The sequence below is a fragment of the Nyctereutes procyonoides genome, unplaced genomic scaffold (genome assembly GCF_905146905.1).
Source record: "Nyctereutes procyonoides isolate TBG_1078 unplaced genomic scaffold, NYPRO_anot_genome, whole genome shotgun sequence".
NCBI lineage: Eukaryota > Metazoa > Chordata > Mammalia > Carnivora > Canidae > Nyctereutes > Nyctereutes procyonoides.
In genome coordinates this window covers 13,545,262-13,559,958 of record NW_026575122.1, presented here as the reverse complement: position 1 = coordinate 13,559,958, position 14,697 = coordinate 13,545,262, and the positions used below count along the sequence as shown (strand labels likewise).

Sequence of the window (14,697 nt, the reverse complement as noted above, 5' to 3'; positions counted from 1 at the left end):
TTTCTCTCTTCTTTGTTTATAACTTTTCTCCAACAGTGAGAAACCTAGCTCTCAGTATCTATGTTCTTTTTACTTATTTGTTCAATTTTTTTTTTTAAGGGGAAGAGAGAGAAAGAGAGATTGGTGGGGAAAGAGAATCCTGAGTCTCAAGCAGGCCCCTTGCCCAGCAAAGAGCCCAACATGAGGCTCAATCTCACAACCCCAAGATCACAACCTGAGCCAAAATCAAGAGTCAGATGCTGAACCAACTAAGCCACCCAGACACTCCTTATTTGTTCAGTTCTAGTATACACATAATATCAGAATTATTAACCTATAGTCTTGTGAGAAACCAGATTACTCACTAGATTAACGGCATTTAAGTATGATTGTTTTTGCCTTTAGCCTAAAGGTATCTAGTCAAGATACTCTTTTCTCCTTCCCTGGCTCCTCCCTTTCTCTTTACCCCTTACATCTTCCCTTCCCATAGTTATTCATTTATACTACTGTTAGGTTCATTTGTTGGTGTGTTTATACTATTTTGAGTTCCCTTCAAATCCTGGTTGGTTTTAATTATTTTTTTAATGATGGGTATGTGAAATTATTACTATGGTCCTAAGAATGAGAATTATTTGCAAATATGTATTCAGAGAAGTGTCATTCCCTCCTTATCCCTGGTACATATTTCCATTTCCTACTTTATTTCACTCCTTTCCTACTTAATCCCTATAGGAAACCTATCTCCTTAGTGTTTGGTCTATCCTTGTATTTCTTTTGTTCTAATGAGCAGAAACGTGTACTTTAATATATCCCTTTGTTATTACATGAACTAAGAACAAAAGAGTTATATGAAGTATTTTTGGATTTTACTTTTTTCACTTAACAAAATGTCCTGAAAATCACTGCATATCATAGAGATCTTCCTAATTTTTTTTTTACAGTTGCATAGTACTCCACTCTTTGGATGTACCGTAGTTTATTTGATCATTTTCCTATGTACAGGCATTTAGGGTGTTTTCCAACATTTTACATTTATGAAGAATAATGTTTATGTATTTTTGTATTGTTGGAGGTATATTTGCAGTGCACATTCCTAGAAATGAGATTACTGGGTCCAACAATAAATCCATATATGATATTCTTAGGCATCACCAAAATTCCCTCCAGGATGTTTGTACCAATATGTATTCCTTTTTTTTTTTAATATTTTTTTTAATTTTTTATTTATGATAGTCACAGAGAGAGAGAGAGAGAGAGGCAGAGACATAGGCGGAGGAGAAGCAGGCTCCATGCACCGGGAGCCCGACGTGGGACTCGATCCCGGGTCTCCAGGATCGCGCCCTGGGCCAAAGGCAGGCGCCAAACTGCTGCGCCACCCAGGGATCCCCCAATATGTATTCCTATCAGCAATATATGATAGTGTCTGTTTTACCTTCCTCACTAACAATGTTTTTGTTATATTTTAAATATAATATTTTTTTTGCCAGTCTAATAGGTGAGAAATGGTATCTTGGTGTTGTTTTAACTTGCACTTTGTCTAATTATGTATGAATTTGAACATTTTTATATTTTGGAGGGCAATTTTAATATTTTTTGTGTGTATGTGAATTTTCTGTTCATGACTTTTTTCTGCTCTCAATCTGGTTTTTATATTTTTTTCTTTAAGGGTTCTTTATAGTAGTCTCCCCTTATCTGTGGGGAGTACATTCCAAAACCACCAGTGGATGCCTGAAACTGGATAGTACCAAACCCTATATATTCTATGTTTTTTCCTACATGTACATACCTATGATAAAGTTTAATTTATAAATTAGGCTCATTAAAAGGTTAACAACAATAATAAAGGAGAACAATTATAACACTATTCTGTAATAAAAGTTATGTGAATATGGTCTCTTTCTCTCTCTCTTAAAATATCTTATATGTTACTCACCTTTCTTCCTGTGGTGATGTAGATGATAAAATACCCATGTGATGAGATGAAGTTGTGATGAATTGTACAATTGTTCTCTGCAGTGTATTTCAAAAGTAAAAATGTGTTTCTTTGCATTATAGTACCGAACATGGTGTCTTGTAATTATGTCTCCCTGACTAGATTCAGAGTACTCATAGAATGTGAATTAGGTTTTATTCTTCTTTCTCCTTAGTGCCTACCAGAGTTCTTCATATATAATTATTCTCTAAATGGTGTTGAATAGGTTAGAAGCAAAAATAGCTCATTAAACTTTTTTTCCTAATTAAAATTTTATTTAATAAAATCTTGGTATAGTGTTTCACTTAGAGAATGAACAGTCATATCAAAGTTTCGAAGGAGCACTGGCCAGGGAAGTAGAAGAGGTCTGAGTTCTGGTCTAAAACTTTGTTTATGTAGGCCATGAATAATATTTTCGCTTCAGATATCTTTGGATATGAGTTTGATCTGTCAAATCAAGTTGACCCTTTGATCTTTTAATACTATTTCATATCTAAAATGATTTTACAGAATTATTTCTTAGTCAATTGAGGTCTGTATTTTTACATTCTGCGTAAATACTTTTTTTGGATTTTTGCTTTTTTAGAATTGTTACCTGTTACAATTAGTAGATACTCATGTGATTGTAGATCACTTTGCAGAGCACATTCTGACTGCAAATAGATTAGTATGTTACAGAATATTTGTAAGAATATTGGTGAGATTATACAACTTTTTTAACTAAATTATTTAATATGTGCTTAACACATTTTACTTTTAGGTATGTCTGACTGCAGCAATGATACTACAACTCTTGGTGCATCTAAACCAGGCACAGAAGAAGTCAAGTATAATTCTGAGGTGATTGGGTGGTATTTCTATGTATTTCTATGAAATCAGCCCACTTCAATCAAAGTTTAGACTGCCAGACTGACTCAGTTGATCTAAACATGTGCCATTCTGAGTAAGTTCTTTTATACACATAGACACAGGAAAGGAATGAGAAGAGAGATTTCTTCATAATGGGAAGTAAGTTACTCTTTGCCTTTGGGCATCTGCAATTCTAAAATACATTTGTCACATAAAGATGGATGTAAAAGTTGGGGTCAAGCTATAGCTTTTAATTTAAACATGAAATGAGGTTTCTGTTGAAATAGTACAGTAATAGGTTCATATTTGAGCTTGTGTCTCCCTATATACTGCATTTAGGTATGCATCAGAATCCAAGTGTAGAGTTTAAAAAAAAAAAAAACCTGAGTTCTGGACTTTGCTTTTGACTCACTAAATCTGAAGCTGCAGTGATAGGCACTGGACCATGTAGAGATTTGTTTTTTCCTTCCTTCCTCCCTTCCTCCCTTATTTCCTCCCTCCCTCCCTCCCTCCCTCCCTTTCCTTTCCTTCTTCCTTCTTTTTCTTTTTTTTTTTTTTCAAAGTTCTGCAAGTGGTTCTAACCACTTCTTTGATGGTTCTATGAACCCCTAGTTCATTAAAGAGTAAGATATGAAAAAATTAATTTTCTATGAAATTCAAGTTTTCAGAGGCACCTGGGTGGCTCAGTGGTTGAGCATCTGCTTTTGGCTCAGGTCATGATCCCAGGGTCCTGGGATTGAGTTCCCCATCAGGCTCCCTGCTGGAGCCTACTTCTGCCTATGTCACTGCCTCTCTTTGTGTTTCTTGTGAATAAATAACCAAAAAATTTAAAATAAATTAAAATAAATAAATAAATTCAAGTTATCAGATGTTTTTGAATACCCAATACTAGTAAAACCTCTCATTTTTATAGTGCTTAATAATTTACAGAGTAGCACTTTCATATTGTTCCTCTTTGAATCTTAGAACAATTTGGTATCATTCAGCAACTGTTATTTTCCCCATTATTTGTTGAACATACTTAACTTTTAGAGATAGTGACTGACTTAGAGGAATTGGCAAGGCTGGAACACCACGTGGGGTCTTCTGACTCCTGCTGCAGTGTTTCTGAACCAGGTTGCTGTCAATACATATGCACAGTGCCAGGCGCAGTATTTCTTCGACTAAACCAAGACCCTGTGAATCTGTGTGAAAGCTTTAATGTGGGATTTAGAGCTAGATAATTTAATTTTAGTCCAAAAGTCAAAGGTGAGTTCTGGTTGACAAAATATGTATTACCTGTAGAGGAGTCAGGATTCTTTGTGATTTAAAATATTTTGATTATTTGCTATTTGTCAAAGCATTATTTTAATTATAGTCGTTCAGAGAAGCAGGGAATTATGTGTACTGTATTTATCTTTACTCATGGGTTTGTTTTTTTATGATCAGATTCCTGAATCTGTACTATTGACAGATGATCAGAGGAAGTTTGATGCATGTGTGCTACAGGAAGGATCAGCAGCCAAGGCAATTATAAGATTCATAATAAATGAAAGTATTGTGTTTGTGGTTTACCACTGTGAGTTCTGGCTATGTGAATGTCACATAGATGCTAAACAAGAAATTTCTTTTTTTTTTTTTTTTAAGATTTTATTTATTTATTCTCAAGAGACACACAGAGAGGAAGAGACACAGACAGAGGGAGAAGCAGGCTCCATGCAGGGAGCCTGACGTGGGACTCGATCCTGGGACTCCAGGATCACGCCCTGGGCCAAAGGCAGGCACTAAACCGCTGAGCCACCCAGGGATTCCCCCCTAAACAAGAAAATTCTTGCTTAATAGAGAGTTAAACCTGAGTGGTGATGATTTTCAAGGAAACCACTGCCAAGTAATCATTGTGAAAATTTCTATGTATATTAACATTAAAATACATGTTAAGCATTCCCTGCATTTTTAGCCACACCCAGTATGCAGTGTTCACAGGAAATATTGTAATTTGTCTAAAAAAATAAAAAAAAATAGCTGCATAGGTATAGTCTGAATTTATGTGCAAATTTAAAAGTACTGTGTGAGTTTATAGTTAACCAAAGTAAGATTTAGGGATATTTTGTGACTAAAATTTCCCATTTATGGTGTGCCTAGGTGGCATAGTCAGTTAAGCGTCCAGCCTTGGTTTTATCTCAGATTGTGATCTTGGGGTTGTGAGATCAAGCCCTGCATCAGGCTCCATGCTAAGCATAGAGTCCACTTAGTACTCTTTCTCCCTCTGCCCCTCCCCCCTGCACACTCTCTCTCTTAAATAAATAAATAAATCTTTAAAATTCTCAGTTCATTGGTATTCTAATTTAAATCTGTTCTTTTTCAGAATTCATGATGAAAACATTTTTGGGGAGGTGAGATTTGCTTACAAGAATTTTTCTTGAATACATCTCTGTGTATTATGGCTGTTAACTTCTTAAGTGTTCCATATATCAGACTTTTCAGTAATTCAGACTAATCTTTGAGCTTGGTGCATCACTGGTGGCCAGTTTGGTGAATGAATGAATTCTCACTCTACTAATATAAAGGATATATGGTTATTGGTTTCTTAGGAATAGACTATGAGGACATGGGTGATAGTTTTGATTTCTTTAAAAGCAAAACCAAACAACAGCAAGGAGCACCTGGGTGGCTCAGTCAGTTTTGTGTCTTACTCTTGGTTTTGGCTTAGGTCATGATCTCACTGTTCTGGGATGGAGCCCCTCGTTGGGCTTCACACTAAATATGGAACCTGCTTCAGATTCTTTCTCCCTCCCTCCTCTGCAGAGCTCTCCCCCCCTTGTGGGTGTGCACATGCATGCTCTCAAATAAATAAAATCTTTATAAACAAGCAAAGAAGAAACAAAGCAAAAACTCCAAGCCAAAAACACTGTTAACCCTGAACAAGAAGAGTTTGTTTAGGTTCTCTTGAGGTGAATTGCCTTGCTCATGATTACTCAGCTAGTTTATTGTAGTACCTAGGGTAGTTTTCTAACTCTTAACCAAATGATGTTTCTGTTAAAATATCCATCTCATCAGTGTCCACAAAAATGCTTTCTTCTTTTATGTGGTGGGTTTTTTTTTTTTTAATGACATCAGGTTTTTTTCTTTTTAAATTAAAAAAAAAAGAAAAAGAAAACATGAGCGTGGCTTGCTTTGTACTCTAGTCCAGTCTTAATTAGAGCAAATGAAGATGAATTTTGTTCTTTGTGTTTTTAATATTCAAACTTTATACCTTGAAATTTGTTTAAACTGCTGATTCTGTATCTGTAGAAGAAATAATAGGTTAATAGGCACCATTCACAGAGAGTCTATTAGGTGCTAGACACTGTACCACTGGGTTTTACCTATATATTATTTATTAGTATAATAACCCTGTTTGCATTTGAGATATTCTCCCTCATTTTACAGAGTAGGCAACAAAGACCTGAAAAGGCTAAAATAGCTAATGAAAAACAGAGCTGTGATTTGAACCCAGATAAAAGTGGAAGATATAAATGAATTTAAGGAACTAAGTAGGAGGGCCTCCTGGCTCAGCGGTTGAGCATCTGCCTTCGGCCCAGGGCATGATCCTGGAGACCCGGGATCAAGTCCCGCATTGGGCTCCCTGCATGGAGCCTGCTTCTCTCTCTGCCTATGTCTCATGTAGGCCTCTAGAAAAAGGGCTTCTTTAATAAAGGATAATATTCAAATGGTCAGTAAGAATATGAAAATATGCCCAACGTCATTAGTCATTAGAGAAACACATATGAAAACCACAATGAGATACCATTATGCTTCCATCAGGATGGCTAAAATTAAAAGGTATGAGAATACTGGGACACCTGGGTGGCTCAGTGGTTAAAAGCATCTGCCTTCGGCTCAGGGTGTGATCCTAGAGTCCTGGGATGGAGTCCCACATCAGGCTCCCTCCATGGAGCCTGCTTCTCCCTCTGTGTCTCTGCCTCTGCCCCCCCCCCCCTCTCTCTCTCATGAAAAAATAAAATCTTTTTAAAAAAAAAAAGAAAGAAAAAGTAGGAAAAATTATTTAAAAGTAGAAGCAAGGATATTGGGGGAAAAAAGCAAATAAGGTATATTTTTAACAACAAAAAGGGAAAGAAAGAAAAGTAGGTGTGTTAGGTATTTATTAGCATGTTCTAGGATTATTGCCTGAATTATTCTTTTCTGTCTGTCCTTCAGTATAGTAACACTAATACTAATATAAATTCCTAATATCCAAACAATATATACAAATATTCACTTTATTATTTTATGATGTTCTAAAAGAATGCAGACCCTGCATTTGAGATATAGGTTGATTAATAGAGGGAATTTTATTTTTTTAAAAAAGATTTTATTTATTTATTCATGAGAGACACAGAAATGCAGACACATAGCAGAGGGAGCCTGATGAGGAACCCAGGATCACCACCTGAGCCAAAGGCAGATGCTCAACCACTGAGCCACCAGGTGTCCCAATAGAGGAAATTTTAAAATAAATAAAATGTAGAGTAATAATGGTTTTAGAGTGGTACAAATAAAAATTGTGGCAGTTCAGAGGAGTGTCAGCCAGGAATATCAGTGTAGGTGGCATTTTAAACTGAGTCTTAGAGTGTGAGTAAAATTTGAGCATATGAGTGATGATGGTCACTGATGGAGCAAAGGCATAGAGAAAGGAAATTGAGAGACGTGTATGAGAAACTGAATAATTTTTTATTTAATAGGGTACCTGAAGAAGCATAATTAATTGGTGGAAAGAAGATAGTCCAAGTCATGGAAGGATTTTGAGTGTCCAGAGGAATTAACTTTTATGTTGTAAACATTGGGGAGGAAGACAGAGATGTTAAACATATACATAAAAGGGGTGCCTGGGTGGCTCAGTTGGTTAAACGTCTGCCTTCAGCTCAGGTCATGATCTCCATGTTGGGGCTCCCTGCTCAGCAGGGAGTCTCCTTCTCTCTCTCTCCCTCTGCCCCTCCCCCCTGCTCTCTCTCACTCTCGGTCTCAAAATCTTAAAAAAAAATGCATAAATAATTTTATAATATAATGCAATCTTTCCTGCTATAAAGCAGGATAAGAGGCTGAGGAGTAATGAAAACTGCTGATTTGCATTGGTTGATCAAGGAAGGCCCTTCTTAGATGATGTTTTAGCAAAAACCTGAATGAGATGAGGGAGAGAGTCACGTGAAAATCTGGGAGTATGAACTTTCCAGAAAGAGGAAACAAGGGCAAAAATAAGATTGGTGTGTTTGAGGAACAGTGGTGAGGGCTCTGTGGCTACAGCTGAGTGTCAGTGAGGAAAGAGTGGAAGGAAATGTGATTGTAGTGGTACCTGGCAGATGAGATTGGCTTGATATAGAAATGAGATTAACAGGATGAGAAAGTTGGGGGAAGATTGGAAATGCAGTGTTCAGGTAGCACCTGGTTGAAAATATAAGACAGATTAGGTGTAAATACACCCAATTTAATATATTAAGCCATTTTTAAGGGAAACTTGAAACATAAAATAAAGGTTAAATAAGAAATGAATTCCCATATACTCCTCATCCAGATTCAATAATGATCTAGATTTTGCCACATTTGTTTTAGCCATCTCTTTATAATAGGTTTTGAGAGTCATCTTCCTTTTAAAACCACGAAGTTGCCAAGATAGATAGAATAAAATAAAAAAGAACAAAGCTACAAACAATAACATTTGGAAACAGTTTCAACTCTCCTGATATTCGTCTGTTTTAGAAAAGTGTAGTGAGGATACCCATAGTGAAAAGTCAGCAAGGGTAGCTGTGCTGGTAAGTATTAGTGTTGATGGACCTACTCCAATATTTGTCCTGTTGGAGCTGAGCTGAAACCAGTGTGCTATAATTATGACATCTTTATGCAATATGGTATTTTCAGTTTTCCAAGCAATTTCGTATTTGATTTTTACAATATATAGGTTAATAATCTGATTTTATAAAAAGGAAATTGAAACTTAGGAAAATAAGGTGACTTTTATAAACTTATAAAAAGGGCAAAGCTGGTCCTTAAATCCATGTTTCCTGATATGTTGCTTAGTTCTCCTGAGACTTCATGCAGGAGGTTTATTCACCTAACACTTTTGAATCATGCAAACACTTTATAATAATACAGTAAGCATCTTTTAAAGGTTTTATTTTTACTAATGCAGAAGGAAATTTCAAAGACTGAATTATGAGTTTAATATAATTGCTTTCTCTTTTTGTAGGCAAACAAAAATGTAAATAATTTCATCTGACACAGAAGGCATTTGTGCTTTTTGGTATTGGAACAAAGTATGGTCTCTGTTGACATGCATAGTCCACTAAACACTGGGACCTTCATTGTTTGAAACCATAACTAGAACAATTAGAGTTAAATATTTTTGGCTACTTTCTCTTCTTTTTTGACACTCTTTACTTTCTTTATTGCTCTTTAGTCTCAGATTGCCTGAAATTAACAATTTAGTCCTTTAAATTAGCAGAAAATGTAGCTACATGAAAGAACAATATACCTACTGAGTATATGCAGCCAGTGAGCTGAGCTGTATATTTCAGTTTGGTTGTTTTTTGTTTTTGTTTTTAAGATTTTATTTACTTGAGAGAGGGAGAGCTAAGGAGATAAAAAGTGCATGAGTGGGGGGAGGTGTAAAGGGAGAAAGAGAGAAGCAAACTCCTCACTGAGTGGGGAGCCCGATGCGAGATTTTTTTTTTTTTAAAGATTTATTTACTTATTTATGATATACAGAGAGAGAAAGAGAGAGAGAGGCAGAGACACAGGAGGAGGGAGAAGCAGGCTCCATGCCGGGAGCCCGATGTGGGACTCGATCCCAGGACTCCAGGATCGCACCCTGGGCCAAAGGCAGGCGCTAAACCGCTGAGCCACCCAGGGATCCCCCCGATGCGAGATTTAATGCCAGAACCCTCAAATCATGACCTGAGCCGAAGGCAGACACTTAACAGACTGAGCCACCCAGGTGCCCTTTGCAGTACTTTTCAATGAATTTTCAAGTAACTTTTATTAAATGGTAGATTTAGGAAAGAATTGGAAAAACTTCAAGTTTATTGTTATAGCACTTTATTTTTGCTTGATCAGTGGTAAACTGTAGTAAAGAACAATGTTTAAATGTGTGTTTTAGGAGATACAGTGCCTTGTATAGTTGCAGAAGTCTAAGGTTGTGACAAATTCTTTTACATCTCTTCTAGAAAATTTCTACCTTGTTTCTAAGCATTGTGGAAATTAGGTTTTACCATTATAATGTAATAAATTTATAACAGCGAGAAATGTATTTCCAATATGCCTTCTCTCTCATTATTAAGATAGATTTTTGGTCTAGGTGAATTTTTGTTAATGTTGTATCTTATTTTCCATGAGATGTTCACCTATAAATGCTGATTGTCATATGTAAAGTCTTTTTAAAGGTTAATGGCAAAGTATATTTTGAATTAGAATTTGAAAGCATCAGTTGTGCCAGAAAAAAATTACAGGAGCTTGCTTACTTGCTTTTTTTTTTTTTTTTTTTTTTTTTTAAGATTTTATTTGAGAGAAAGAGCATGAGTTGAGGGAAGGGCAGAGGGAGGAGCATGCTTCCTATTGGGCAGGGAGCCCAGCACAGGGCTGGATCCCAGCACCCCAGGATCATGAGCAGGGCCACCCAGGCTCCCCAGGAGCTTTTTTCTTTTAGCCTAGGTCTTCAGTAACTACAGAAAAGGCTATAGACTAGGAGTTGAATAGACAAGGAGGAGAGTTACTGTGCATCCTGAAAGTGAAGGTGAAGTTAATAGATATTTGGTTGCCTAATTGGCCAAGTTGGAGAGAGAGGAGAGAATGGTATGAGAAGCAGCTGGAGAAATAGCTAGGGACCAGACTTATGAGCCATGTTATAGCTCTTGTTATGTTGAAAAACTTTGCTGGGGTGATGGACAGTGTTAAGTAGCTTGCCAGAGGAGTGCATGGGGGAGAATTACTCCCCCCACAATGCAGTTGGTCTCGTGCTTTGGAATGGGTTATCTCTATGACATTAAAGTCAGTAAGTATAAAGACTCATGGGATCCACTAGTGTAAGAAGCAGGTTATAGCATCAAGCTATTTACAGTCTTTCAGCCTTGCCACTGTGACATATTTGGCTAGATGGTTTTTTGTTGTGGGGCAGTATCCTGTGCATTGTAGGATGTCTGGTAACATCCCTGTCCTGTCCTTTCAGGATGCCAATAACACACCTTGACCACCATAAAAACCAGAAATGTCTTCAGACATTGATAAATGTTTGAGGGAGGGGGTGTGCAAGATCAGCCCTGGATGAGAACCATTGATAACATAACCATCAGGCTCATTGATAACACATATTTTCTGGCAGTTGATGCCATTTGCAGTAACAGACTTAGTATCCTGAAGCTCCTGAGTCACACATGTCCTAGCTTAATTCTGCATTTGCCCACGTTGGGGAGTAGAAAGTTCTGGGATACAGCTGTCTCTAGCACTATGGGGTTAACAGAGTGGTATAATTGGAGGCCGATGCTTCATTCTCAGTTGTTGGAAATGAGAGTCAGATAAAGACAATACTACTATTTAATTGTGCACAATGATGTGGAAATAGAAGAAACAACAATAAGTTGTCAACATTAAGAAAGCAAAATTTGACTCAAATATCTGAATGCACATATATTGGTTGGTATGGCCCAGTGATATATTTCAGTCACCTTTGGAAAAGCAGTATAATGTAGGGGTTAAAAATGGGGTCTCTGAAGCCAGACTGCCAGATTTGAATCCTAGTTCATCACTTGCTAGCTGCATGTCATTAAGCAAATTTCATAGTCTGTTTTCTTACCTGTAAAACAGGAATAATAATGGTACGTACGTTAGAGAGTTGTGGGTTAAATGAGACAATGTACAGAGAAAAATTAGAACTAAATAAATTTTTTTAAAAAAATTTAAAAATTAAAAAAAGGAACTAAATAAATTAATATATGAAAAATAGGTCAGCCCCGGTGACCCAGCGGTTTAGTGCCACCTTCAGCCCAAGGCGTGATCCTGGAGACCTGGGATTGAGTCCCACATCAGGCTCCTTACGTGGAGCCTGCTTCTCCCTCTGCCTGTGTCTCTGCCTCTCTCTCCCTCTTTCTCTCTTTCATGAATTTATTTATTTATTTAATAAATAAAATCTTTGAAAAAGAAAAACAGAATAGTGCCTGATACATGGTAAGTACTCATTAAGTGTTAGGTCTTAATACGTTTGGAAGGATACACTATCTAAATTATTTAAATTCTTTAACCTTCGTAGTCCTCAGTTTCCTCATCTGTAAAATTGGGAAAATCCCATCTACCTCACAGGGCACCTGTGAGGGTTAAATGAAATAATTAATATGACATGCTTAACACAGTGCCTGGCATGTAGAAAGCAGTCGATAAAGATCAGGTTTTCAGTTATTGTCGTATTAGATTTGGGAACCATGAAGTTGTCAAACAAGTTTCATAGCATTCTAACATTCTGAAAAGTTTCTAGGCCATTTCATAGTTTTCCCTTGATACTCAGAAACATTCATAAGACAGTTTTCCATTTATTCACTTCTTATAGTTCTTATGTCAGGGTCTTAGGTTGCAAGCAATGAAACCAACTCCATCTCACTTACATGGAAAAGACATTTACTAGGAGGATATAAGGTAGCTTACAGAATTGTCAGAAAGATTAGAAAACTAGAATCCAGGCTTTATACCTAGAACTATGCCCAAAATCATGGTTCAGCACTGTTTCAGTGAGGGTACCGCGCTGCATTGCCTAGCACCAGATGAAGCAGCCAGCACTGCCAGTACCTCTGTCTGTGGTGCCTAGGTGCCACCACTAGTGCTGTGTGGCCACTGCTGACCCAGAATTTGATCTTGCTGCAAGTTATGGCTGCTCTAGAGTGAGATCCCGTCGTCCCTCTTTCCTTCTTATCACTGGTTTCTGATTCCAGGTCTGGGGCAAGTGCCTTTTATTTGACAGAACCCAGATCATATGGCAGTTTCCCCAGAGCTTGGAGAACAAATAGTAGTAACTCGTATAGTTCTTCTTATAAGTCAGGCACTTGGGATCCCTGGGTGGCGCAGCGGTTTGGCGCCTGCCTTTGGCCCAGGGCGCGATTCTGGAGACCCCGGATCGAATCCCACGTCAGGCTCCCGGTGCATGGAGCCTGCTTCTCCCTCTGCCTATGTCTCTGCCTCTTTCTCTCTCTCTGTGTGACTATCATAAAATAAATAAAAATTAAAAAAAAAAAAGTCAGGCACTTATAAGTCAGGGATTGAACCCAAGTAATCTGGCTCCAGATATTTACTTAATTATCTGGCATTTTGAGCTTTTATATAATAAGACACAGGCACTTTCCCCAGCCTTACCATGTGGAAGCTTTCCCCACTATTGGAGGGGACTGTGGCTGGGCAGCCAAAAGAATGAGATATATATCATATTAGACTAAAATCTGATTTGGCAAACCAGTTATTGCCTCTACTGCTGATTTTTTTTTTTAAATTAGGAGAAGGGACACTGGATATGGGAAACAGGGATTTTTTTTTTTTAATGCTCTGACATTTTTTAAGATATTCTTTTAGAAGGCAAGTGCATATGATTTTCAGACTGGCTTAAACAGGGAATTTAAGTCTGTAAGTGACATTTAGGACTCTGCAGTGATTTTTATAGTGAGAGGTTATTAGTCTAATATATTTTTGTCATGGAGACATAGGTTTTGGAAAATGACAAACTTTATTTGCTACTAGGTTGTAGAGCTGCAAGTCAGTCCTTCTTTATAGATAGGTACTATAATCAGGCCATAAGCCTCCCCCTACCATCTTGGGCTTGGATTTGGGTGGATTTGGGGCTAACAGGAGAAATGGATCCTCTAACATTAGAGAGGACAGAATGGAATTTTCCCCTTTCTTAAAAAAGAAAACAGTTTATTGAGATAAAATCTTCATATGATAAAATGCACCTGTTTTAAATATGAGTTTTGACAAATGTATAAACTTGGGAAACCATAATGATAATCAAGATACAGATTGTTTCTGTCATCCTAAAGTGTCTGTATTCCTTTGCAGTCAATCCTTATCCCCACCCCGCCCACCCTCTCCCTGTTTCTCAAGGAAACAGCTGATCTGTCTAATAAGTTTTGTATGTGCTAGAGTTCTATATACACGGTTTGGATGTGCTAGAGTCACATATATAAATGTGCTAGAGTTCATTTACTATGTATTCTTTTGTGTTGGGCTTTTTTTGGCTCAGCATAATGTTTTGAGATTAATTAATAGTTACTGCATACATCAGGAACTCATTTCTTTCTATTGCTGAGGAATATTACATTATGTGTACATTCTACAGTTTATCCATTAACCTATCTTTTTTAATCCATTAGCCTATTGGTGGGCATTTTTTCCTAGTTGGGGCTCTTATGAATAAAAGCCACCATAAAGATGCTTATAAAAGTCTCTTCTGGACATTTGGTTTAATATCTGTGGTGAATGGTTAGGTATAGAATGGCTAAGTCATATGGTCAAATGTGTATTTACTTTTTTTTTTTTTAAGATTTTATTTATTTATCCATGAGAGACACAGAGAGAGAAGTGGGGACATAGGCAAAGGGAGAAGCAGACTCTCCACAGGGAGCCTGATGTGGGACTCGATCCCGGATCCTGGGATCACACCCTGAGCTGAAGGCAGATGCTCAACCGCTGAGCCACCCAGGCATCCCAACACTGCTTGAATTTTTAAGAATGAGGAAGATTGCTGGAGGTCACTGAAAAGACATGATGACAGCCGCTGACCCATAAGCTGGACCTGGGCATTCAGAGGCTCCCTACCCCCTTTCTCCATCCTTGGAATGTGGGTTCTGCTTGACTTTCGAGCTCCCAGAGGCTGCTCCAAGAACATATCCTTGAAATAGTGATACGGTGTTGAAAAC

The 14,697-nt window shown here is 37.5% G+C and overlaps 1 protein-coding gene across 9 annotated transcripts in view; it reads left to right on the top strand.

Moving 5' to 3' along the window:
• Nucleotides 1–14,697, top strand: part of ARFIP1 (ADP ribosylation factor interacting protein 1) — a 130,513-nt gene that overhangs the window by 12,009 nt on the left and 103,807 nt on the right. For 3 of the 9 annotated variants that reach the window (XM_055336338.1, XM_055336334.1, XM_055336335.1), the window contains exons 2-3: nt 2,712–2,791; nt 5,145–5,172. The exons of 2 other annotated variants lie outside the window; for them this stretch is intronic. In XM_055336338.1, the coding sequence (XP_055192313.1) occupies nt 2,730–2,791; nt 5,145–5,172 (90 nt within the window). In that variant the 5' untranslated portion in view covers nt 2,712–2,729. Of the gene's footprint in view, nt 1–2,711; nt 2,792–2,823; nt 2,960–5,144; nt 5,173–14,697 lie in introns of those variants that run through there. 4 more of the 9 variants (XM_055336336.1, XM_055336337.1, XM_055336341.1 and 1 more) reach the window with 3 other exon arrangements.